Source organism: Mastacembelus armatus, chromosome 11 (assembly GCF_900324485.2).
Source record: "Mastacembelus armatus chromosome 11, fMasArm1.2, whole genome shotgun sequence".
In the NCBI taxonomy this organism is placed as follows: domain Eukaryota; kingdom Metazoa; phylum Chordata; class Actinopteri; order Synbranchiformes; family Mastacembelidae; genus Mastacembelus; species Mastacembelus armatus.
Window position 1 is genome coordinate 2,882,740 of NC_046643.1, and position 26,653 is coordinate 2,909,392.

Sequence of the window (26,653 nt, forward strand, 5' to 3'; positions counted from 1 at the left end):
TGCCTAAACTGGGCACTGATATGTATTTGACCATAGGTTCTTACTAAAATGACTAAGATATAGGATACTGGTTACCAATGCAAAGTTCACTCACTGTGTTACACTTCTCATTCCTAAAAAAAATACTGGAATGCATCACCTATTTACTGGCCTAAGTTACGTAATTGTAAATCAACAGATAAAATATACCAAGAACCAACAGATACTTCCTTTATTTCATTTTCTCTATTTCATGCCATTACAACACAACCATGGTAGTTTGTGCCAACATTCCCATTCTCAACTGTTAATTAGTCTATCACACACACTGCTCTGTTAGTGCACGGAAAACTGCAATATGTTACATGATAATTCAATTTAACAGCTCATTACATCAACATGGTTGATACAGTTTCTTTTCCTACCTTGCAAATTAAAACTAAATCAACAAATTTCACACAACAGTGAGAATCAGAAACTAAGAATGTTCAGAACAAAGACCATTGGCTGGCAAAGATATATAAAAAAAAAAATTAAAAATGGTGAGAGAAGTATTCAGGCACTTAAAAATACGTCCGGGTCCTTGGCTACACTGTGCTTCAATCCACTGTACATGCATTTATATAGATAATCCTGATCCTGTCATGAGGAGTATAAGATCGCCTCTACAACACAAGGCTAAGGGGCATAGCACATTCAAAAACAACTACTTAAAGGGATTTCAAGTATTTCACACAACATCAATGTTTCTATATACACGTGATCCCAATGTTCTCTACCTACATGTTCTCATTGCATATCCCCTAAGATGTCATTTAACAACCATTATTGTACAAAGTCAGTGACAAACACTTCAAACATGAACTGAAATGCAGTTTCACAAGATGCCACCAATATGTCACCAACCATGTTAAAGATTTCTTTAGGTCATTTGAAAGTATTTATGAAATGAGTCCCCCTGTATGTTTATATATAAACCTTGACTTTTGGGTGGCTTTCCTTGGATTTCTCTGGTGCTGTGTTTTACATGGTAGCAGTGACTATAAGAGGAGCCATGACTATAAGAGGAGCCATGTGAGAAGATGACAGCATCAATTTTCTCTTCACCCACTACTGGGAAAATTAGTGGATAGAGTGTTATTAAAGGGAATGATGCATGCACGGGCAGCTTAATTTGGAATAGGGATGTTTGTGTTGACTTGTCATGACTGAAACCATGACTTGGTTTACTGTAGTCAGGCATCCCCATGCCCTGGTAAGAAAGAAATAGAGTTGTTTAAAGCAAACAGTCACAAGTACTGAAGGACTTGAGTAACCACAAAACACCAAGAATCCACTGAAACTGACATTTAGTCTTGTGCTTACTTCTGGTCAGTACAGATATACAAAGATTGACAGCAGCTGACTAAAGACAAGACCAAACATAGACTTCACAATCTGAAGGAAGAAATGTACAGTACAACACAGCAACAACTTGTCCAGTGACAGTGCTAAACCAGAACCAGAAACCTTGGGCTCTGGGACGTCATATAAGACCCTCTAGGTTCTTTGACAAAATAATCTCTATTCAGGGGCTGCTTAGGACAAGTGCAGACTAGAAGACTTTCTGAGTTGTTTTTGCAAGGTGTTTTTTTTTTCTCAAGCTACAAAACTGATTGCAGTCAAAATGTATTGATTTACAAGATTATTCTACTTAAAGATCTGTGAAAGGAGAAAATGATTGCAATGAAAATATGTGAGATGTCACTTGCTAGAAAGGGTCAGTTAGTGATGGAGCTTGATGACGGCCAGAGTTCAATTGTCCCCTCCAACTCTGGTGTTCACACAATCCATAGAACGCCTTCATCTCCACCACTTTGTATTCCACTGTTTCTTTTTTTGTCCAATCATTGTGTCCATTCCTTTCTCAAATTGGATGCTACTCTCCTCAACTCAGACTTGTCTCCAAAGTGCCAATGATGAAGGAGGAGTGCAGATTTCATGCTGACCCTAGGGTTTCTGTCTCCAATTGAAGTAATTTTTCTATGCAAATTGTAGCAGATATTGTATAGGCACCAATGGCCCTTATTAACTTACTCCAGAGTACTGAGTTGCATCTCAGTCTTTATCTGCAGAAGGAGTTCACTCAGTTGTCATGAAGTGTCACCACATGACTTGACTGACAAATTCAGGCATAACAAGTCCCTGTAAAAGGAGACAACCATGTCACCAGATAAAATGTCAGTGTGGTTATGGCAAATGGTCAAAGTGTGATAAGGGTTAGGTTACTCAGTGACTGCTTTAATGCTAGGGGAAAGCTGACAGTTAGGATTAATACACTTAAGAATGCACTGTAATCTGCTACCCATTACAGGTTATTGGTTGAAAAAGTAATTACATTTGTCTACTAATTACTCAGCAGCAGTAATGCATTACATTGCTTGGTTGTAACTTTCATTACTCAGCTGTCAGCTCCAAGGTAAATAAATCGCCCAAATTCTCCACACCCATGTCACATCTTTCCTATTTAACTGCAGGTCCTGCTGGTCAGAAGTGAACCAACACTAGCATCTCATTAGGAGACACTTCTGAAATCTTGAATCAGACAGTGTGTTTCTTCTATGGCTGAGCACCAAAGCTTCTTACTCAAAGGGCTGCTCCACAGGTGCACTGTGGGAGTGTGGTGTAAATCTACTTCATGTAAACATTTGTGATGTTTGAGAAATGGCTGAGACCCTATTTCCTCTTAACCTCAAATCATCCATACCTGCCTTTTCTACTCATTAGCAATGGGCAATGCAGACATGGCTGGCTGACACTGTGAACACTATTAAGGCAGTGTCCTCTGCAGGAGCAGCTGTGCAACTAACACTGTCAGAAGCTTTTTTTACATGCTCTTTTCTATGCCAGCATACCTATTTTTCCAATAATGTGCCTAAATCAGCGTGCATCAACACCTGTCATGGGTAACATCTCCTCAATGATATACTAAGTTACAAGTATCTAATTAACAACTGTCCAGTTGCATGTCCTGCTGTGTTGTTCAGTTGCAGCAGTGGGAGCTTCCCAGTCAATGTTCCACATTGTTGTGCCAGATGCTTTAATAAATAGCTGTAGTACTTTACTTGGCTGAAAGGACTTTGCTGCCCACACAAAGATTGCAACAGATGATAATGTTCTTTGGATTTCTTCTGACTCTTCTGACTCAGAAAATTATTCCTAGCTGCTGAAAAAATACCTGCTGCCCTCATTCTCCATGCTTTAGCTTTTTGGTAAGTCGCAGATGTGAACTAGCCCGTGCATGTCATATGATAGGCCAATTAGTGCAAATGTCAAATTGCTAATTGTAATGTCAAAGTTTTGGAAATTGTAATCATGACATTCCTGAGTGAAAAAGAAAAAAATATGTCTAACACAATACTATGACTTTGACCCCTTTCCAATCAACATTGTGACCAGTTTAATGAAGGTTTAGTTTTTACAAACAGCTCATACTGTCTGATGATGTTTCTGGTGTTTATCCTGTTTCTTTGCAAGGATCCTTGTCATTTCATTAATGCTTTGTTCGCCAAAGCTGTTCCACGCAATGTCAGTCCTGTCTTTATAGTGTACCAGCACACATCTTAATGTTCTAAATGGTTGTGGTAAATGCAGATTCACTGTAACTCGAAGACTTTGGATACAAGTCCCAGGATACATCTGGTAGTCCCTGGTGATCTAGAAGTGTTCACGCTGATCTTAAGCCAGGGTGAGATTGTCATTATCCACTCCTTTTGATTATATGTGACCAATTTATTTCTCCTGATCAAAGTTTATGTGATCACAACATGGCAACTGTTGAAGACTGGTAAATATGGTCAACTGTTCTGAAAAAAAAAAAAACAAACTCAATGGACCCTGAGTTACTATTTCTGTAGTCAAGAACAGGCTTTTTCACTCAATAAATGTTAATATCTACTGGTCTTTCTCAGTTACAGTTGAAGTAGTAAGTAAATATTGTGGTTTCCTGACAGATCTCAAATTCAAAAGTAATTGATCTACTTGTAGCAAGACAAGTATCAGGCCTGTTACCATTCACATCTGTTCAGAAGTAAGAAGGAGAAAAAACACTAGAAATAAAACTGTTGTGTTCCTGTAAGCAATATGCCTGGTTAGGTTGTTCAGAGCCAAAACTCACAAACATGAACTGATGAGATTCTGATAAATGCAGAGGATATATTTTGTCCTGCAAATGAAAGAAAACTGCGTTCTATTTTTTGGCCAAAACTGGGGAAAAGTGTGAACTGTAGAGATCCCTTATAAGCCTGTATACTGCTCCCAAACACAGACTTCAGAAAACACACAGCTACAGTGTTTATGTTTTTCATCTATGTGCAAAGCACCTTTGGCATTAAATGAAAGATATAGAGCTTTAAAATGACTGTTTCATATTATGATGTGACTGTGCCATGTATGTTTAGGTGGAAACACATGTTGCCTTGATTAAGACCATGAAGACCATGACTGGAAGATATGGCTGCATTATTGTTGGTGCTGTGTGCAGAAATGCCTTGATACAGCCACAGTAATTGAGGATGATACAAGACTATAACTTAGATTTGTGAAGTGAGCCCATGTTGACAAACCAGATGAAATGGCTGTGCAGAACAGAGCTTTGGAAGGATTTTATATTAGTAGGAAATGCTGAAGACTAAGCAGTTTTTGGTTTAACATCTACTTCGTGTTGAGATGGATGGGATCTGAATTTGTTACACTGATTGCTACACATTTACAGCTCCAACTCGCTCAAACAACATACAGAGATTTTCAAATTCAAGATTTCTGATTCATATGAACATATTGCATGGAGTTACTTAAATACAGTCATAAATTCAACTGATGCTTTTTATAGGTCTTTTGGCAAAATGAAAATAATAATTACATAGTGTCACAACTGATTTTCACTGCAAAGCAGACAACATATGGAGCCAGAAAGTGACAGTTAAACTTTGGCACTGAAAACAAAATCGGAACTGAAAATAAAACATTGCCATTGAAGAATTTGTGCTGAAAAAAAAAAAACATTGGCATTGGAAAACATATTAATACTAAAAATAAGTACAATCTTCTCAGTTTTTGTTGATGTAAAGTTTTTTTTAGTGCCAAAGCTTGTTCTTTTTTTTTTTTAGATGACAATCTTCAGATTTTCGGTCCATGTCTGATTTTCAATAGCAAGGTTATTTTTTTCAGTTTCACTTTTCTATTTTTTTTTGGTGATAGATCATTTCTTTCTTTTTCTATTCTTCTATTTTGTATGGAAGGACATTGCTGTCACCATAACAAAAAACAGGTGAGTTTCTCATTACAGTGATACACTTTTGTGCTTCTAAATGAGGTCATTTTCACAATCTAGCTAGTTATTTTCATATATATGTTGTCAAGTGTTGTCATTACATATATTATACCACATGGACTATGAATCTCTTTTAAGATGTCTAATGTTCTACACTTTGTCTGGTGTAGTTTACCAGCTGTATTCAGTATCCCACTTTGCCCACTGGCAGAACCATGTCCCCAAATACCATTAAATGATTTAATTTTTGATTATTTCTTAGTTGGAATGACTATGAAACTGTGCAAGATGTTACAGGTCTTCATTATATCAAAAAGTTGAGCAGACTTTTTTGTAAAGATGCCAGCAATGTCACCATGTTCATATAGCCTCTTTTACTAACAGTACCAGTTCCTCCATAATGAAACACATTGCTACACGAAAACAACCAGCTTGCCAAGTCATTTCAGGTTAAAAGCCTTATTCCTAAACATAAATCATTGATATCATTAAGTTTGGCATCATTATTATTGTGTATTTGTTTATACAACAATAATGAGCTGAAAAATCATGCTTTTACCACCATATTTATATATTATTTATAATCTTTCGCAACCTTCCCTTCACTTTATTTTCTTTGCATAATCGCACTTCCATAGTTGATTTTCTGTAGCAACAATGTGAGAATGTTTACTGTATGTTTTAGTAAAATCTTTATGTGTGTTTATAGGCCTTCTTTGTATTTGTCTTAATTGTGATTTGTCTCTATCAAAGACAGACCAAGGAAAGCAGGGAAATATAAATATGTTATACCCAAGAATCTGCATATCCAAGGTTTTAATGGTCTAAAACGTTACAATGTATAGATCAGATAATCTTGTTAAAATTTATGTCTGGAACTGTCCTTTTGTAGATATTATGATTTAAAATTGAATATTACAGGGCATGAGAGATGCAGTTGGTTTAGCGAGTGTCTGCAGAACTCAATGCACATCTATCTGGGAGATTTAGATACTAAAATTAGGCTTTGAGAAAAAGAAGTATGGGGTATCAGGCCTTACAAATGTATTTCAGCTATTGCAAATTTTCATCTAAAAGCTGTTTTCATTTCAATATTTAAACCTGAGTTTCGAATTTTCAAAGCTCAATAAACAATTTTGTAGAAAAGACAATGTTGGTGTTAGACTATTAGACTGTGGCCTCCCATCCCAGCTCAGCTCATCTCAACTCGGCTCACCTCGGCTCAGCTCAGCTCATGTCAGTCATGAACCTCTGCTAAGGACATATGACAAAATTTCCAAAATACAAAGATTTCTCAGCATTTTGATGCTCACATCACTTAAACGTTTGAAATAGTAAAAACTACAAACATGAGTCCTGTTACATAAACATTTTGGTGGTTTGTGGTGGACATTTTGAGATGGCTGTCAGACAACAGTGCTAATGTCGTCAGCCTCATCGGGTTTCTTAGGCTTGCTGGGGAGAGACTTGAGGTACTCCAAGTGGCGTCGGGCATCCTCCTGGTTTTGTCGCACATAATACACCACATATGAAATGACCATGGCAAACCAACCGAACATGGTCACCAGCATAGCATAATCTGTCGTCCTTTTAGCCAAGTTACAGAGGTCAGTGTCCACTGCCAAGAACGGTCTTCCCTCCTGGTCATGAACCTCTGAGCTTCTGCAGAGAACCCGAGCAGCGGCCTCGTGGTTGTGGGCCATCCCGCCGATAGCCTGTTGGAGGGCACAGTCACAATGCCAGGGGTTATCATCCACAATGACGCGTGCCTTGAGTCGAGCAAAGGCATCCTTGTGTACGCTAGTGATGCGATTGTGGGAGAGGTCCAGAACCTGTAAAGTTGCCTCAATGCCACTGAAGGCTCCTTCACCTAAGGTCTCCACTGCATTGTATGAAAGGTTGAGCTCTCTCAAAAACCTAAGTCCATGAAAGGCTTGATCAGGCACAGCTCCTATCTGGTTGTGGTCCAGCCTCAGCAGGACAGTGTCAGCTGGTAGGCTGGGGGGGATCTCTTTGAGGCGGGACTGACTGCAGGTAACATTGAAGCCATGCAAGTGGGAGTCACGTTGGCAGATGCAGACCTTTGGACACATGCTGGCCGAGGGGAAGCACAAGGCCATAAGGACAAGGCTCTGAAGGAGCAGGCACATGGGGATGGAGTGTGATAGCCACAAGTCCAGCAGAGTCATACTGAGGAGCCGTCAGCAGCATCCCGCCAGGGGCCACAACACCACCACTGGTCCAATACACACAATGCACATTGGCAACTCGTCCTCACTGTCTACCCACTGGAGATACTGGAGTGTGAAATTGTCATGCTGCATTGAGACCTGAAACAAGATCAAACAGAAAGACAAGGTGAACCACTCAGTAATGGATGTCCATAACCTGCTTTTACTCTGCTATGACATTTTATTTGTTCTGTTCATCAATGTCATCATCATAATCTTTTAAGTGTCACTCACTGCATCAGCTTTAATTGATTTTTAATAATGTTGCATGGTATACTGGTACTAGAAAAATATCACAATAATCTGTTTTTAACTCTCACACTTTCATGATAAAAAAAGAGGCATGGCTGCAACTACAAGTGATCCTTCCACCACCTACTTGTAGACAAAGCAGATGTACAAAGTAAAATATGGCATTGTTTCAGTTATATTGTTGGCAGGCATGGCAAGCCCAGGGACACTGCAAAGCCTGTCTTTGAAAGATATTTCAAACCTTCCCAAAAACAAGGGGAATGTCCAACTTGGCAAAGCACCTTGCCAACAGACATGCCGACTTGTATTGATAATTTAAAGAGCAAGAGATTAGTTGCTAAGTCAAAGGCGTTTGATATATTTTATGACAAGAGAACTTTTTTTCTTCAGAGTTCCATGAAGAAATTAAGGGCAACTATCTAATTAAAGGGCAGCACAGTGGCTTAGTGGTAACCAAACCAAACCAAGTAGGGTCCTTTTTGTGTGGAGTTTGCATGTACTCCCTGTGCTTGTGTGGGTTTTCTCCAGGTACTCTGGTTTCCTCCCACAGTCCAAAAACATGTATGTCAGGTTGATTGGTGACTCTAAATTGCCCATAGGAGTGAGTGTGAGTGTGTGAGGTTGTTTGTCTCTATGTGGCCCTGTGATGGACTGGTGACCTGTCCAGGGTGGACCCCTGCCTTTCACCCAAAGAGAGCTGGGATAGGCTCCAGCAGATCCCTGGGACCCTAAACAGAAATAAGTGGGTATAGATAATGGATGGATGGATGTCTAATTTAACTGTATTTGTTTTTAGCTGTTAACTCACCAATAATAATTCACCCCTGTTGTTTTATGGCATCATTTCAAAAGTCACATTCCATAATTAATTATAATCATAGTCTAAATTATCCTATGAAGACTGTAGACTAGTCATAACAAGCAGAAGTGCATTATGAAATTCATTCAACTGCACCAACGTTGTGGAGAAGGTGAAGCAGTTTGTCCCCTCCTTTTGTTTTGTGGCCAACTTTTTAAAATGTATTTATCTTAATTACAACTAAAAGGAAAAACAAGAAAAAAAACATAAACCCCATGCACCACATGCAATGCATAAATACATCACATCAACATTCACATACAGTACCCCATTCCCCCTTAAATTTCTCCATCTTAGAATTCCTGTCCTGAATGCAATGTTCCCTTCCTTTGCCACTGATAGTTCCATACCAGCGATACAGCGAAAAGGGTTAATCCAGTGTGTGAAAGTATGTCTATTTGATTAGCGCCAGTGAAGTGCCAGAATTTTTTTTGTAGGTGTCAGTCTGTCCAGTAGTGTTTTTTCTGGACAAAGGTCCATGATGAATACTTTGTAAAGTCATTAAGCAATAAAACAAAGGGCAGTGCTGGGCTGTATACCAGTTCAAACCGAATTCCAGTGTTTATTTTTGTTATGATATGAGTTTGTAACATAACTCAATACCAGCGTATGTCACTTACACAACGGTCGTAACGCGGCATGACACAGTTTGAGAGAGGACCCTTTTCACTGTTACACTCTTAAACATGCATGGTGAACATGCATGGTGAGGGCATACAGCGATGTGTGACAGTGAAGATGGAGAGGACAGATGAGAAAACAATGAGATGAGAAAACGTGAAAAGTTCCGAAACTGATACAGCTGATACAGAACAACTTGTGCCAAAAGGAGAGGAGCTGTGTCTGTTGTTTGGAGGTACTTCGGTTTCAAAAAGTCTGATGTCAACCAAATGACTATTTTTTGCAAATGTTGTCGGTCTAAAGTTGTCACCAAAGGCAACAACATGAATAATTTGCTCCACCACCTTAACTGCAAACATATCCAGTCATGCATAAAAAAAAATTTAAAAAAATACCGTCATATACCGTGAAATCGATATAATTTTGAAAAACGCTGTGATATATTTTTGGTCATACTGCCCAGCACTAATAACAGGGGAAAAGTAAATGATTGTCCAGTAGTTTAGATAAGAGACTAGATAAGACTTCTTTACATTCCCTGAACAAGTGTGTGAAAGTGATGTATTATGCATGACGTTATTTGAGCATTTGTCGCATATTGGAGTAGGATTGAGTTTCATCAGATATCTTTTTAATGGGGTCAAGTAAGTTCTATGTATAACGTTAAAGTGAATTAGCTGATGGTTTGGATTTTTTAAAGACAAAATGATAGTGTTCCATATTCTTTTCCAGCTGTCATCCTCCACAGAAATTCATAAGTCTTGGCACCACGTTTTCTCGATATACAGAGGTTTATAGTAATAATAATAATAAATAGATCTGTGAAACAATACTCATTTTTTGCTTGTTTAGTATATTATGTATTTTGTGTGTGGTGAGTGGGTTGGTTAATGGAACCCCATAGGCTTTCAGGGAGGATCGCAGCTGGAGATATAAGTGAAAAGAGGAAGCTTGCAGGTTAAAGGGAACATGCAGGTCATTAAAGGAAAGAAGATCGGTGCTATCAAACATGTCCCCTAAAATGTGAATCCTCTTTGCTTTCCACTTTGAAGATGAAAACAGTTTAGCACCTGAAAGGAGGAAGAAATTATCAAAAGTGCACAATTTTAATGCCATTTTGTGTTGTTTTAGATTCTTTTTCAACTTTGTGCCAAACAGAGACGTGTAATGATTAGGCCAAAATGAAGCTTTGTTTGTTTGAGCGCTATAGCAGACTACTACTATTCCATCAGGATTCAGTTTTAGGAAAGAACCATGGGTGAACAGAGTACAAATGACCAAAAATAATACTTAAAATTTGGTAATGAAAGACCACCTGAACATTTATGGCATAAAGTTGTCAGGGAGACATGTGGTTATTTCCCTTTCCATATAAATTTTAAGTAGTGTAACCGCGCCCAGTATTTGGGAGGTGGAGGTAAAGGCAGCTTTAAAGAGAAGAAGATTATTTGTGGTAATATGTTCAATTTTACAACTGAAACACAAGCTTGTAAGGTGATAGGTAAGTTTGCTCATCTTCCTAAGTCAGATGCCACACGGTTAAATATTTCTGAAGAGTTTTTAGAGTCAAAAGACAGAAAGCCTTTTTGCCTTTGCCATCAGGAGGTCATGACAGTGTGAATGTGTTATGAGCTGTGGGTGGTGGTGGTGAAGGATCAAGCAGGACCCAAATGCAGGACACAGTTCTCCTTTATTTCCTGGATCCACCAGGCTCAGACACACTGGAGAACAATCTCCGCAAGCACGAGAAACAAACACGGTCCTTTAAAAAACTTCGCCACTCAGCATAGAAAAACTATTACAACCTCTGCCACTCGGTGTAGAAACAAACCTATTACACTCTGCCACTCTGCGTCAAAAACTAAAGTCAATTCTTCACTAAACTCTAGGGAAAATGACATGAAAGCCAGGTTTTAAGTTTTTAAGTCTGTGGTCTCATACTTCTGATCAGCTGATAAACAGCCTGTTTGAGTCTAAATGCAGTTTTCAATAAACTGCTTACTCTCTATGTTTTGTCTCTTGCGCCTGTTTCTTCTTTTGGCACTTTGAAGCACTACTTACAACCTGCTTACAATCCACCAGCGTGAAATGCTAATACTTGGAATGTTTCCCCCAGTCCTAAGATTTTGTTCAGGAGTGTATATCAGTGTAGTGTAGTGTATATCATCACAATATAAAGAAATATAATGTTTTGTGTTGTTAAAGGCTATCAGATGCATGTTGGGATGTGTTCCCCTCCTCTCTCAGGTTGTCTGAATGATGACACTCATGCCAAACTGTGTTTCAGCTGCAGACTTTATTACCTGCACTTTGAAGTCTGCAGTATAGCTCTTTGGGTGGTATTTTCCCTTGTGTTGAGTTAGAGTTTAGCTTGAACATAAATGTTTTTACTTTTTCGATGATCCAGTATTATCTTCATTTGAGTCAAGACTGACATCTAACTCTAATGACTCATGATCCACAGAGGAAAAACCTGGTCATTCCCTAGATAGCAGGTGTTTCAGAGAGGGTTAAAAGGATCTTTGTGAAGCATCACGTACCAGTTCACTTCAAACCCACCAACACACTCAGACAGAGACTGGTTCACCCTAAAGACCGGACACCAAGACAAAAGAGGAGCAATGCAGTGTATGTTGTCCAGTGTAAGGAAGAATGCTCAGAACTCTACATTGGAGAACCCAAACAACAGGAGGATGGCCCAGTACAGGAGGAGCTGCTCCTCAAGACCCACTGAATTAGTGGTGAAACATTTCAACTCAACTACTGGAAGTCCAGTTGCCATGACTCAGCTTCTAGATATTCGACAGATTGACAGCAAATCAAAACATATAAGTCACTTTGCTATAGAAGTTGCACAACAAGCCAGAGAACTAAAAAAGCGTGAGTTACAGTAAGTTCCATGTTCTGTCATCTATAATTCCATTACTTTTCTTTAGTTTTTTCCTGTGATATTGTTTCAGTATTGTATTGAGTTATTTAGGAAAGTATTCCTATCAAAGTCAGAATGTTGGAAATGTGGCAACACTGCTGACGAATGCTCATATTTTTCAGATTTACTGCAGGCTTTTTGGAACAAATCCTTAAGGTCTATGACTTAGGTCAACTACACTTTGACTTGGGAGTATGTCATCTCACAAGGGAGTTCCAGGTTCGGGAACTGCTTTGTGTGGAGTTTGCATGTTCTCTCTGTGTCGATGGTCAAGATTTGTTAATTTATTAAATCACCTGCTGTTTGAAATTACAAGTCTGTTTCAGCTTTGCCAGGGTCATGACAATGGCCACAAACCAAAACATGTAGGTTAAAAAATAAAGTTGTTCATTACACAGCAAGCCTGTCCAGGGTGTACCCCTGCCTTTCACCCAAAGAGAGCTGGGATAGGCTCCAGCAGATCCCTGTGACCCTGGTTGGGATAAGCAGGTATAGATGATGGACAGATGGACGGATGGACAGATTACACAGCAAGTGTGTGCTGGACGCTTTACCTTTTCAGACTGATTTTCCTCCTCCACACACCTTGGCAGTGAGTGAGGTTGTGTCAGAAATCCCTGACTGACTAAAGCTGATAGCAAGATATTTGATCTGGCTTTTGTTAGTAGCAGCAAAGGTGCAGACAGCTAAAGCGGGGAAAAGACAGGGATGGAATCAAACCAGGGATGTTACTGTTTTATGGCATGCCTCTGATCTAATAGGCCACCTAATACTTGCACTCAAGGTAATTAAAAACACATTTAATAGATATACTTGACAGTCTATTTATCAGGTCATGGTATTGTTCCAGCTTGCATATTTGAACAAATACACATCATCTTGAATTGTTCAGTGAAATAAATGCTCATAAACATTTGAAACATCTCCATCTCACTGACTTGAACACAACATAAATACAGAGCTAGAGCAGGAAGTTGTTAACCAAATGTAGCATAAAGAGCAGAAGCACAGGGACAGCTAGCCTTAATTAAGACTACTTAGTCAAGTTTTGGCAGGTTTATGTTTTGAACTGGACAGAAGAAGAAGAAGGCTGTTTCCAGTTTTTGTGCTAAACTAATCTAATCCTGATTCCAACTCTGTACTTAATGCACAGCCATGGGAGGGAGGTTCCTTTAATAATCTATATATGCTGTAAATACTGTGTATGCAATGATATTATGAAATTATGAAATATGACCATAGGCTATATAACATAAGGATACTACTGTAACTCTTAGGCATTTCAAAATATATTTTTAGGTTGGGGTAAATTAAATAATGTATATGGTCGACAGATCAAACTTTAATTAGCCCCACACATTTTATTTCATCTCCTGTTTCACAGTCTTGATGTGTCATTTTACAGGCCTGCCTCATAGTCTTAACTCGCTGCAGTAAAACTATCCTGTCTCTACTGATGCTTTGGTTTTTAATTCACTCAATTCCTGTTTTTAGCCAAGCTAGCAGCATGGGTCTGGGTGTGGCAATGTTGGTCGATCCACCACTTTGGTCCAGAATGATACAGTTACTCTGTGTTGTTCAAAGGAGAGATTCTAGAGCTTATTCATTCAGGAAAGAGTGCAGCTCTAAGGAAAGCTTTGAGCACATTGCTCGGCCATACTGGCCTTCAATAACATTCATTTTATTTAAAGTTACACCTGTGAGGGATGCTGAGAATAGCGGGGTAAGTTGAAATAAAGCTATCCATGATCAGGGCCATTTCTGACCATTTTGGTGCCCCTGGACAAGCAAGACAGACCTTTTTACAGTTTAACACATCTTCATTCAGTTCCTGTATCCTGCCATAAATAACATTCTAGTCTAATCAAGTACAATTACATGCATACTGCTGTCGCTGTTATTCCTTATCCTTCTTATAATCATATTAGGGATATGATGTAGCACATAACACATTTTTATTTAAATATTTTATCCAGGTTGATGATCATCAACATTCATATTCTTAATAATATTTAAAGAAGGAAATACCATGTTATTTAAGTTGCTGTCAAAGTGAAATATTTAATGATGAAAGAAAGTGCTATGTTTTACAGTGCCAGGTAATGTGGAAAAGAGATGAACAGGAAAATAACCTCAATAGTATTATTTTATTGTTGTCTAGCAAAAGGCATAAACAAATTTTTGTGAAGACCTTGAAGAGGATGAAAACTTTGACAGTACTACAAGATCTAGAATGTTGCTGTCTTTACCACATCCTAGGAGGTAGACATCTCTGAATGGCTTTCTACCACTCTCTAAGTCATCTGCCATTTATCTGCTGGCACAGAGGCAGCAATAATGTCTAACAACAGCCTTTGAGGAAGAGCAAAACGAGGGATCATCTGTTCTCTCTTAGGCCCACAGCAAGCTGTTTATCCAGCTGCTGCTCTGTCACGAGAGGCAAAACCTGTTGTATAGAAATACAACAGCTTTGTGCTCAAACCTGTACAAGCTTATGGTCTTTTGGCACATGTCCTCATTATTACTGCTCATTAAAACCACCTCATAAATTACCTGGCTACTACTGGTTTGTTCATCAGAAAGAAATTCTTTAATTATCTCGTGGTATTGTAGTTCTTATTGTTTACTGTGGAGCCGACCATTCCTGCACTGGATTCAGGCCACCTCCATGTGAACCAGAGAGCCACATGAAATGATGCAGCATGTTTTTACACTATTTCAGAACTGTACTCAGTTAGTGCAAACTACTTCCTGCAGTAGGAAGCTATTTCTCATTAAAAGCATTCAACTACCACAATATGTGGCAGTTTCTGAGACTGTTTTGTGACACAACTACAAGAAATCCAAAGTTTGGCATATTTGTCACTGCTATTTGCTAGTGTGTCCAAAACAAAATCCCAGCATCCAACTCCTGAGCAAACTAACCACAATGTAAAAAGGTAAAATTGAAAACTAAATATTACAAAAAAAATTACACTTCATTCTTTAAGTTGAGGCTGGTAAGGTGCCTTGAGAGGAGTTTTTGTTGTGATTTGGATATTTATTATTTCTCTCTTTCATCTGCTTCCGTTAGGGGTCTGCAAATCTGCAAATCAATTGATCTGCATGGTTGATTTGGCACACGTTTTATGCCAGATGCCCTTCCTGACACAACCCTCTCATGTAGTTTAGATATTAACAAACTGAACTGAGTTCATCCAAGTACTAGACCAGAAAATAGTGTTAAATGAAAAGTAAATCTATCTTGAGAGGAACATGAAGGTCTGAACCAAATCATCCAAGAGTTTGAGAGACATTTCACACAATAATAAAGGTCAACCTCATGCTCCAGGAAAATTTATTTGACCATTAGGAAATACCAGTCATTAGAATTCATTTTATGCACACCATGTATGTATATTTACAAAATTTCATGTCAATCCTACCAATAGTTGTTGCAACATTTCTGTCTGGACCAAAGTGATGACTGACTGACAGTGCCACCCCTACAGCCACACAGCTGCTGTGACTAAAAAACTCTGCTGTCAAAGCTAATATACAGCCATTAGTTTGAAGGGGCTGCTGCTGTGTGAAGTCTTATTTCTCTCTGTAATTATTAGACTCATCTTAGAATAAAGTCCTAAACAAATTTAGGCCCATGTTATTAAAAATACATCAATGAGCTTCACTGTTGGACTGGGTGACATGTTTCTTCATTACCACATGCACTGTAGTTTATTTTGACTCAGTCCCACACACTCTGTCCTGCTGCCACAAATGTTCACTAGAGCACCAAATGTGGATCCACGGCTGAGAATAGTTCCCAACAAATGCGCTGTTTTCTGCTTTTTGAGTAGCTTGCTAAAATATACTGACCATTGTGTGTGTGTGTGTGTGTGTGTGTGTGTGTATTTTTTAAGAACAAGCCTTTTTTAATGATTTACATCTTAAGCTGTGTAGGATCAAACAGACTGGCAACACTTAATATTAACTAATCTTGCAGATGGGCCCTATGTCAAAGTCTAACTTTAGAACCTTAAATATGTTACTTTAAATTGTGCTCATATGGTGCATATTCTTAATGAAAGTTATGTGTCAAATTACCACAAACTCACTGACACAAAGAAAACCCTGAGGCCAGGTCCAGATCCCTGGTTGGTCTCTGAGATAATAATGAAGCTGCCACGTATAGTCTACTTTCTATAACGTACTAATGGAAACTTGGACTTGACAGGGCACACAATGCACAGACAGTGTGGGGGAGGGGCACTGTATCCCAACAGAAACTCTTTGCACTGAGTGCCTTTACCAGGTTAATATGGCCAGGCAACATTACATTTATGCAAGTCTGTAATGTCTTTTGAGTATGTCACTAATAAAGGATTTCCACTTGGGCTATGCACACAGTGTGGAATGAGTAAATATGCTGTGTAGTAAAATGAATCAAGCAAACTAAAAGAGATAGAAGTGAAGGGTGTGAAGTGGGCTGGAGAGGGAAACTTTCCTAAATTTACAATTTCTCTTTCCCATAGATCAAACATATACTTGAGGGACTTCAATATTTTTGAAAAACAAATAGAGGCAGGGTCTTTACTGTAACATAACAGTACATGCATTCAGACAGGGAAATGAGAATAAAGTCCATGTTGTAGCAATTACTTTCTTTCTTTACTGCTACCACCAAGTGTGCAGCATATTACTTGTATATTGATTTGTTTAGACAACACATATTGGACATTTATGATCAGTTCTAAAATTCACTAAAAGTGATACTTAGAAAAGATAATTTGATCTAATTCTAATTTTCTGACTCAGTTGGATGAACAGCTGATGCACAGTGATCTAATGCTAACCAGGCAGTGTAGTATCTGAACCACATTTAGAGTACTAGTCTTTTTACTTACATTATGCTTTGGGGTCTGGAGAGGGATAGCAGTCTTTTAGTCTAATTAAAGCAAATTAGCGTTATTCCTAAAATGTTGACATAAGTAACATGAGACATAAGCTGATACAAAACAAGTTGTCATGGAAGATTAGCTGGACACTCACACAGCTATGAGACTGCCGTATGCATTTAACCTTATACCAACAACTCTTCTTCATGGTATATACATCAAAATTTCAACCACCTTGCTCTGAAACAAGAATGATCCAGGTGGGGAAATCCAGCCTGGTGTGAGAGTGTGTGACCTCCACAACCTCTGCATTTGATACAACACATAAAACATACAGAGCTGGGCTGGCTTTTTCCTAATGAGACAGGACACTGCATAACCTTCATAATTAGTCTCACCCCATCTCACCCAATCTACATGCTGCACCCGCTAAAACTTCTGCTGTATTTAAAACTAATTCATAGTGGAACATCTGAAATCCATTATTTAGCATTTGGTTAAGCCCCAAACTGAAGGCTTGTCAAAGTACAGGGATTTGTATAGGTCTCTGAAATGTAATGCTTTTGCAAGGTAAGAAGAAAATGAATGGTGTTTCTATTCAGAATGTTTAGCAATATGTGCAACTGCAATATTACTTGGTTCAGGCAAGAGGTTCTTGAGCAGCACTTCCTCAGAATTTCATTCTTTTCCATGAATTTCAAGTCTTCTTTGCCGGGGTTATGAAACCTCCCACCACCATTCATTGATTATATACAAGTCAATTAATGTGCCTAATGATTCAAGGCCTATACCAGTCAATTAATGTGCCTAATGATTCAAGGCCTACATGGAGAAAAAATGAAATACACCACTGACAGAGACAGAAAATGCTGCTGAGAGCAACTAAGAAAGCCACAAAGGAATATTAGGACTATACTCACTCATGATGGCACAAAAAGCTGTCAAAAATATTTTGTCTAATCTCAGTATAATTTATTATTACCACCTACAAGCTACTTTTGAAGTGACGCTCTTCTCCAAGACACTGACAGATAACCTAATATTTAAACTGCTCTAGTCAACTGTTTTATATGGATGAAGCTAGTATGTAAAAAATGTCACACACAATACACATTTACAGACATGTTTTGATTTTTGATAGTGTCACTTCCTGTGGCATGGTGGACCAGTGATTCAATGGAAATAGGAGGAGTTGGAGCACAAAAAAGAGCAAAAATGTGAATACTGGAGAATTGTGGATATGCATTTAGCAGGTGCTCAGAGAATATTATTCAGTATGAGTATCAATGTGGTTCTGTGCACTTAACATCTGAATAAATAGCTAAAAAACATAAGAAAAATAATATTCTGTATTACGTTTGCAGCTGTTTCCCCCAAGTAATCAAAAAATAAAATCAATAAGTGCAGTGTTAAAGCTCTACATTGTTGTAAAATAGATTAGATTGAACTGTAAGCAAGAAGCAGGCCTACCGCATCAAATAGTGAGACTGTCATTTGCAGAACAAGCTTTAAAAGAATATCCAATTTGGATTCATACACCTTATTCTTTTTTGCCCTCTGTCTCTGGGTTGAGGGACAATATGGTTGTTCCTACCAGCAATCAGTATGTTTATACTTTTCCTGAGATGGTAAGAGCTTGTAATCAAAGAATCATTAGCCTGCTGGTGAGAAGCACTTAGGCTGCATTCACACACACAGGCTCTGCATTTAAACAAAGCAGAGATGCATTGGTGACGTCATGTTGTTTGAGAAATTGAAAATATGATCCAGAAAAAACAGTTGGACAAACAGATTCATGTGTGCAAAATCTTATTACATGCCAAAAGCAGTAGAGCCAAGTAGAATTTGATTCCTTTTTTTTTTTAAACCACACATCACTGCAACTTTTTAGATAGCACACAGCCTTACTGTCCCTCTGCTAATGATTGTTTTTTTCAGCAGGATGGATTATGTGGCAGGACTCGCAGGTCTAACACAGTACAACCTCCAAAGTTTCACAGCTAAGGTGCTCCACTACCATTAAGGCCAAAGCACCTTGCCTGTAAGAATGAGGGACAGCATGCTGTCTATCATCTAACAGGCTAAAGCATCAGGGGATGTTTGTCAGACCACTGTTTCAATGTTTAGCAGGTGGATGTATATAGACACTGGAAAAAGACAACAGCCTTTAGTTATGGCAGTAATAAAGTGTAGGAGATGGCAGCATGGTGGATTAGTGTTTAGCACCGTTGCCTCACAGCAAGAAGGACCCAGGTTCACAACCCAGCAGGGGCCTTTCTGTGTGGAGTTTGCCTGTTCTCCCTGTGCTTGTGTGGGTTTTCTCCAGGTACTCTGGTTTCCTCCCACAGTCCAAAAACATGTATGTCAGGTTGATTGGTGACTCTAAATTGCCCATAGGAGTGAGTGTGAGTGTGTGAGGTTGTTTGTCTCTATGTGGCCCTGTGATGGACTGGTGACCTGTCCAGGGTGGACCCCTGCCTTTCACCCAGAGAGAGCTGGGATAGGCTCCAGCAGATCCCTGTTACCCTAAATGGGAATAAGTGGGTATAGATCATGGATGTATAGAACTTATTATATTGCAACTGCTGCACCATCAGCATCACTGTACACAGAGTCAAACTGATCAACCTATGTCTTTGTCATTTATGGGAAAGTACAAGATAATTAATCAACAATGCTATATTGGCAATTGATCAAATTACTAAGTACAATATGAAAAGGCTCACTGATTGTGATGAACCTGAATTTTTTGCAGATTGTCTCAGCATCTTTAGGCTTGTACTTTTGATTTTGTAGCCTTCTATTTCACTGTATGCTCGTCACTGTCATTTCCAATCACAGCAGGCTGCTGTTTGTTTCTTGCCAACACATTTGCTATAACAAGGTGATACTGTAAGTGATGCGTTTGCTGCTTGTTCTGCTTGCCAAAAGTGTCCAACAAAGAAAATATATGATCAAAAATCTATTATTGCAGCTTTAAAATGCAACAGTGCATTGCATTAGATAGGACAAGCTGAAATGTTCAAGAAAACTATGACATGTACTAAGACTGACCACGTCCAGAAGGTAGTGAATAAATAACCACACTCAGGAAAGCAACAGATAGTGGTCTAATGTGCCATAATCAGTGTATTCACTAGTCAGAGACCGCAGTGTCTCCAAATACTTAAATTATGACCTAATTAAAATTCTTACAGCTGCATTGTTTGACCTATTGTAGGAGTCTTGTTACAGCTGGCTACAAAAATCAAAGCAGCTTCAAGGAGAATTTGAAAGCATTTAGAAGTTTGTGTTGACAAATTTACAGATAATGTAATGTAAAATGTAATATAAAATGTAATATATATATATATATAAAATTATATATATATATATATATATATTGGATCCTAGCATTTTTTGGCTACTAGACATGTCCCATATCATACTAACAGAAACCTTTGTTGATTTACATGGAATGCAGTTCACATTGATATGGGAAACTGGAGCCATGACATACAGGTGAATGTGCCGCAAGTCTCCTGACCTGCAAACAATTATAGTTAATGAATTCTGCAGTCATGTCACAGAAATACCTTGTATAGAAATACACTAGTCCTTCACTTTTCAAGATCACAACTGTGTTTGATTGTATTAGCTCTATAACTCATAGTGCACAGATAGAAATGTATTTCTGTCGATATAAACAGTTTGATCAATTAGAGATTGGTAGAACATCATTTTAGTGGCAGTGCTCACCTGCAAGTAGCCAGTTCAATAAGCACAGATGTTGAGATGTGAAGTAACTTACATGTTGGCAAAGTCGTTCAGTAAAATTGATAGATTTGACCTCTACACTTCAGCCCATATAAAAACACAAGCAACAGCCCGGACTATGAACCTTTGTTTAACTTTTCAGCATCGCTCCCCTGTGACCAGCTCCAGCACTGTTAAGAGTAAAACGCCAGGTTTGATGGAAAACGAACTATCTGAAAAATGGGGTGCTGCTGCTTAATGATAAAGCATGAGGATGAAATGAGACAGGACTCCATAGCTGTTGTGGGCTTTACCTCGTCTGCCAGGAGTCTATTGCAGCCTCTTCAGTACGACCAACACAACCAGAATCAACACAACTCCCTCTGGACCTGAGGGCAGCATGGACAGCAGGCGTACATGGAGAATCCCTGGAGAACCCAGCTGTTGTCCACATGTGTAAAACCTCCGTGCATTAACACAACGGCTTGACTGCCGCATGCATATGATCCCTTTAAAGCTCCACTATCATATGACAGACTTTGCAAACACAGACTGTCGTTTCTATTAGCTGAGCGAACAATAACAATAAATGGACTCCCCAAACAGACATAATATCATCGGCATTTGCAGCCTATTAAACCTGATGCTGTCTGAACTGTGGCCCCGATACACCTTTGACAGGGGAGAAACGTCACGCCAAACTCTATTGAATAATTCCGCATTTTTAAGTGTCCATCTCCACTGAGAAATAATATCTATACAGGTTGTAAAATGCGCTCCAGATTCCGAATATATTTCAGTGATACTCTAAATCGGAGTCCAGTGCATACACCCAGCAGCACCTATTTCAATAACATTTTAACTTTTACAAATTGTTCGCATTGGTCGCTACCGCCCTCCGCGGTTCGTTGTATTTGGAGAGGATCGCCAGAAACTGCAAGCGACGCAAGAGTAAAGCTGGATTTTTGCAAGAAATAAATATATGATTGTATGATAATATATGCCGAATTATTAGGTGACTTTAAGTCACATAAAATTCACATCTGTTTTTGTGGTGCATGTTGTGTCATTCCGGTAACTCCCAAAGAAACGTGAAATATAATTTTTATAATGGCGTCTGGCAAGACGTTCCCTATGAAAACATCACGCATCAGCCCACCTGAGCTGCCGACACCAAATCAAAGCTTTATGATGTGTAATTGTCAGATCAGCCAGAATGCAAAATGCCCAACACAAGTACACATTTAGAATCAGCAAATTCCTGAGGACCAAAATTTTCCAAAACAAATTCTCCGTGCAAAAATGGATGAAGGCAGCCACCGTGGCAGGGGACAGACAGTACAACACAATACAGCATAGGAGCAACAGGCGACACAAGTCTCCTCACCTGCAGTCAGAGTCAGCAGCTGCTGCCAAAGTGGCCATATCATATAAAGGCTGTGAGGGCAGCCTGCCTACTGCAATGCCCGCTCACCGAAGCACAGGTCACAGTGGGAATTGGCATCTTTACCTTTCAGTATAAAGCACCACACCAGAGTGAATGGGGAGAAAGGGAGGGGTTCACTGTGTGAAGCCACCGGGTACCAGACACAACAACACTTCCGGTCTGAGCTTCTATTAAGTGCGAGTTGCTGTGAGTTTTTTCAGTAAGTCAGAGAACAGCTCTGAATGCGTGTGGGAGTTGTTTGGTGATAGGTTGGACAGGATCTTGTGTGCTGGAAAAGAAACCACACAACTGGACACAGTGGAAAATAGGAAACTGTTTAACACTGGTGTTCAAATGAGAATAGTTCATCCCCACAGGCAAAACCAGATTAACCCGTTAGAGCTGAGCACCTGCTTGGCTGTACACTGTATTGTTCTTTTCTATTGTCATTGCATTGCATTATTTTTTATTACTCTAGTACTTGGCATGTTCTGTTGAGATATTTTCCTTCCATATATGGAGTTTCCACAGTCTTATACTTTCTAATCATAAAATAATGATTACATTTTAATATGATAGTGTTCATTACTTTCAACTGATCTGCATGTTTATATTTTATTTTGAACTGTTAAAGAAATCATTAGCCATTCATCCACTGTATTTAGCCTTTCCATCATGTCTAATCATTTTCTTTCCACTTTTATTAGCAGTTAATGTTTCTTTCATTCATAGGGCCTACCTTTAATAAACAGTTTCAACAATTTAATCATCATTACTTTTAGTTAATCCACCTGTGACAGTTATTTATTCATTACTACCCACTGCCTTCTTACCTGTTTAACATTATCCATTCATTTTAGCATATTTCAACCTTTCAACTAGGACCTCAGCAAATATCCTCACCAACAGTCTATGAAAACCCATGTTACTGAGGCATGCTTGTGTTTTCTTAAGTTGTGGCGTGTTGGTGATATGTGATTTATCTTGAAGGCAGAATTGTGTTTCCTGCGGCTATCTACAGCAACTTGATTCAGCTGTGACGTTCAGCATGTTGAGCAGATGAAATGAATGGAAACAGGTAAAAGCTCTGGCATGTGTGTGCAATACTGTGTTTGTGTTAATGACAGTCACATTTCTAAATTTCTAAAGGATGGTTATTTTACTATCTTTATTACTATCCCCATTATCATTGTAGTATATTATTATTGTTATCATCACTGATGTTGTGTTGCATTTGCTGTTGTGGAGGGGTGGGTGAGGAGCCCATAGCTGCTAGGGAACTGTAACTTGTACTGTGCAAGAGATTACAGACAGATTTTCTGTACCTATATCTATATAGATTATATGAACTGTATCTATAACAGTGAGAGTTTGATTGACTTATGTAATATATTATATATATAGCAACCCAGCCTTTCTGTGTGGAGTTTGCATGTTCTCCCTGTGCTTGTGTGGGTTTTCTCCAGGTACTCTGGTTTCCTCCCACAGTCCAAAAACATGTATGTCAGGTTGATTGGTGACTCTAAATTGCCCATAGGAGTGAGTGTGAGTGTGTGAGGTTGTTTGTCTCTATGTGGCCCTGTGATGGACTGGTGACCTGTCCAGGGTGTACCCCTGCCTTTCACCCTAAAGAGAGGTGGGATAGGCTCCAGCAGATCCCTGTGACCCTGGTTAGGAATAAGCGGGTATAGATAATGGATGGATATATACAAAAAAAAAAAAAAAAAAATTCCCTTCTCACCCCTATGGGTGGTCTGTGTGTCTCGGGTCAATCTCGGGTCCTCTACCAGAGGCCTGGGAGTTTGAGGGTTCTTCGCAGTATCTTAGCTGGTCCTAGCACTGCGCTCTTCTGGACCGAGATCTCTGATGTTGTTCCTGGGATCTGTTGGAGCCACACTCCCAGTTTGGGGGTCACAGCCCTTGACGGTGAGACATCGACTCACTGATCCATACCACCAGGATATACAGCAACGACATTGGAATGTCATTCGGACTGGACAAGTGTGGTCGAATGATAACAAAGAGAGGGAGAGTTGTCAGGACTGAAGGAGTTGAACTCCCAGAAGGCAGCATAGCGGATGTTGAGGGCAGCTACAAGTACCTTGGAATCCCACAGGCAAATGGGAACCAGGAAGAAGCCGCAAGGAAAGCAGCCACAGCCAAATACCTACAGAGGGTAAGGCAAGTCCTAAGAAGTCAGCTAAATGGGAAGAACAAGGTCCAAGCCATCAACACCTACGCCCTGCCGGTCATCAGATACCCCGCTGGCATAATAAGCTGGCCAAAAGAGGACATAGAAGCCACTGATGTCAAGACAAGGAAGCTCCTCACAATGCATGGAGGACTTCACCCCAAATCCAGCATCCTGAGACTGTACGCTAAGAGGAAGGAAGGAGGCCGGGGACTGGTGAGTGTCAGAGCCACCATCCAAGATGAAGCGGCCAAGATCCATGAGTACATCAGGAAGATGGCCCCAAGCGATGGAATACTTAGTGAATATCTCAGGCAACAGAAGCCCGATGCAGAGGACGAAGAGCAAGAACCATCATGGCAGGACAAACCCCTGCACGGCATGTACCACCGACAGATACAAGAAGTGGCTGATATCGAAAAGTCCTACCGGTGGCTGGAAAAAGCTGGACTGAAAGACAGCACAGAGGCACTGATCGTAGCAGCACAAGAACAGGCCCTGAGCACAAGATCGATAGAGGCCGGGATCTACCACACCAGGCAGGACCCCAGGTGCAGGCTGTGCAAAGATGCCCCTGAGACAATCCAGCACATAACAGCAGGTTGTAAGATGCTAGCAGGCAGAGCGTACATGGAACGCCATAACCAAGTGGCCGGCATAGTGTACAGGAACATCTGTGCCGAGTATGGGCTGGAGGTCCCAAGGTCAAAATGGGACACACCTCCAAAGGTGAGGGAGAATGACCGAGCTAAGATCCTGTGGGACTTCCAGATACAGACCGACAAACAGGTGATGGCTAACCAACCGGACATAGTAGTGGTGGACAAACAGCAGAAGAAAGCCGTAGTGGTAGATGTAGCAATCCCAAGTGACAGCAACATCAGAAAGAAGGAACACGAGAAGCTGGAGAAATACCAAGGGCTTAAAGAAGAGCTAGAAAAGATGTGGAAGGTGAAGGCAACAGTGGTCCCCGTGGTAATCGGCACCCTCGGGGCTGTGACCCCCAAACTGGGAGAGTGGCTCCAACAGATCCCAGGAACAACATCAGAGATCTCAGTCCAGAAGAGCGCAGTGCTAGGAACAGCTAAGACACTGTGAAGAACCCTCAAACTCCCAGGCCTCTGGTAGAGGACCCGAGATTGAGGAAGACACACCACCCATAGGGGTGAGACGGGAATTTTATTTTTTTTTTATATATATATCTATATATATATATCTATATATATATAGATATATATATCTATATATATATATAGATATATATAGTCATTGTTATGATCATAATTATAGTCAATGCTGTTGGTTAACTTAACAAATTTACAGAACAGAGTTATTAGGCATTTATTAAATCATAATTAACAACATTAATGTTTATATAGTTGCACATAGCATATTGTTGGGGTGAGTGGATAGAGGAGAGAGAAAAAGAACAGCAACAACCTTTACTTAGGTTATCAAAATATTAATGCCATTAATAACCATTTGAAAAGTAATGCACATTAGCATAGAAGCCTAAGTGGGATTTCAGCTATACTTATGAATCTAAATAACCAAAGAAGCTGTGTGGGCAAGTGACAGAGATAGAGCATGTGATAAAGGAAGAACAATAGGAAAAGTTCATTGGAGCGTATGATGTCATTGAGTGTAATTTTCTTCTATCACTGATTTGCATAGAAGAAGTAACTGCTTTACAGATCTCTGCTGACAGTGACAAGCACAAGTAAACCTGTGAGAGTTGTATATTAAGTTTGGGTCACTATGGCTCCTGTAACCAGAAGTATACTGGTGTTCAAATTTACTGTCCCTTACACTTTTTTTGTAAAATGTTCAAAGATAAGGTTTGATTAATGGTAATAATTATGTGTAATAATAAACTGTCCTGGCCATTCAATTCAATGCAAATACAAGTTCGCACAGCACTTTACCAAATTGTGGGCATGTAACAACAATTGAGCATAAAATTGAAGAGTTGATCCTAATAAAGATCACAGTTATTCATGAGACATCATCACCCTCAACCTCCTAAGACCCGTGGTTTGGTTTGGCTTGCATTTTAGATTTAATCAAGCTATATGTCTATCTGTTGTTTATTGTTGCTGTTCTTTTCTCTCTCCTCTATCCACTCACCCCAACCGGTCGAGGCAGATGGCCGCCCAGACTGAGCCTGGTTCTGCTGGAGGTTTCTTCTGTTAAAGGGAGTTTTTCCTCTCCACTGTCGCTAAGTGCTGCTCATAAGGGATTTGTT

General features: G+C 39.5%; 1 protein-coding gene across 1 annotated transcript; it reads right to left on the bottom strand.

Annotated features, from left to right (window-relative positions):
• Positions 1-6,477: 6,477 nt before the first annotated feature.
• Positions 6,478-22,313, bottom strand: lrrc3b (leucine rich repeat containing 3B). The gene is made up of 2 exons (XM_026300627.1): positions 22,179-22,313; positions 6,478-7,620 (listed from the first exon to the last, which is right to left on the bottom strand). The coding sequence occupies exon 2, from the start codon at positions 7,477-7,479 to the stop codon at positions 6,697-6,699; it is 783 nt and encodes a 260-aa protein (XP_026156412.1). The 5' UTR covers positions 7,480-7,620; positions 22,179-22,313; the 3' UTR covers positions 6,478-6,696.
• Between the last annotated feature and the right edge of the window lie 4,340 nt (positions 22,314-26,653).

What these genes read in the sequence shown, in the direction of transcription:
- lrrc3b (XM_026300627.1), bottom strand. Translation starts at nt 7,479, where the DNA reads ATGACTCTGCTGGACTTGTGGCTATCACACTCCATCCCCATGTGCCTG.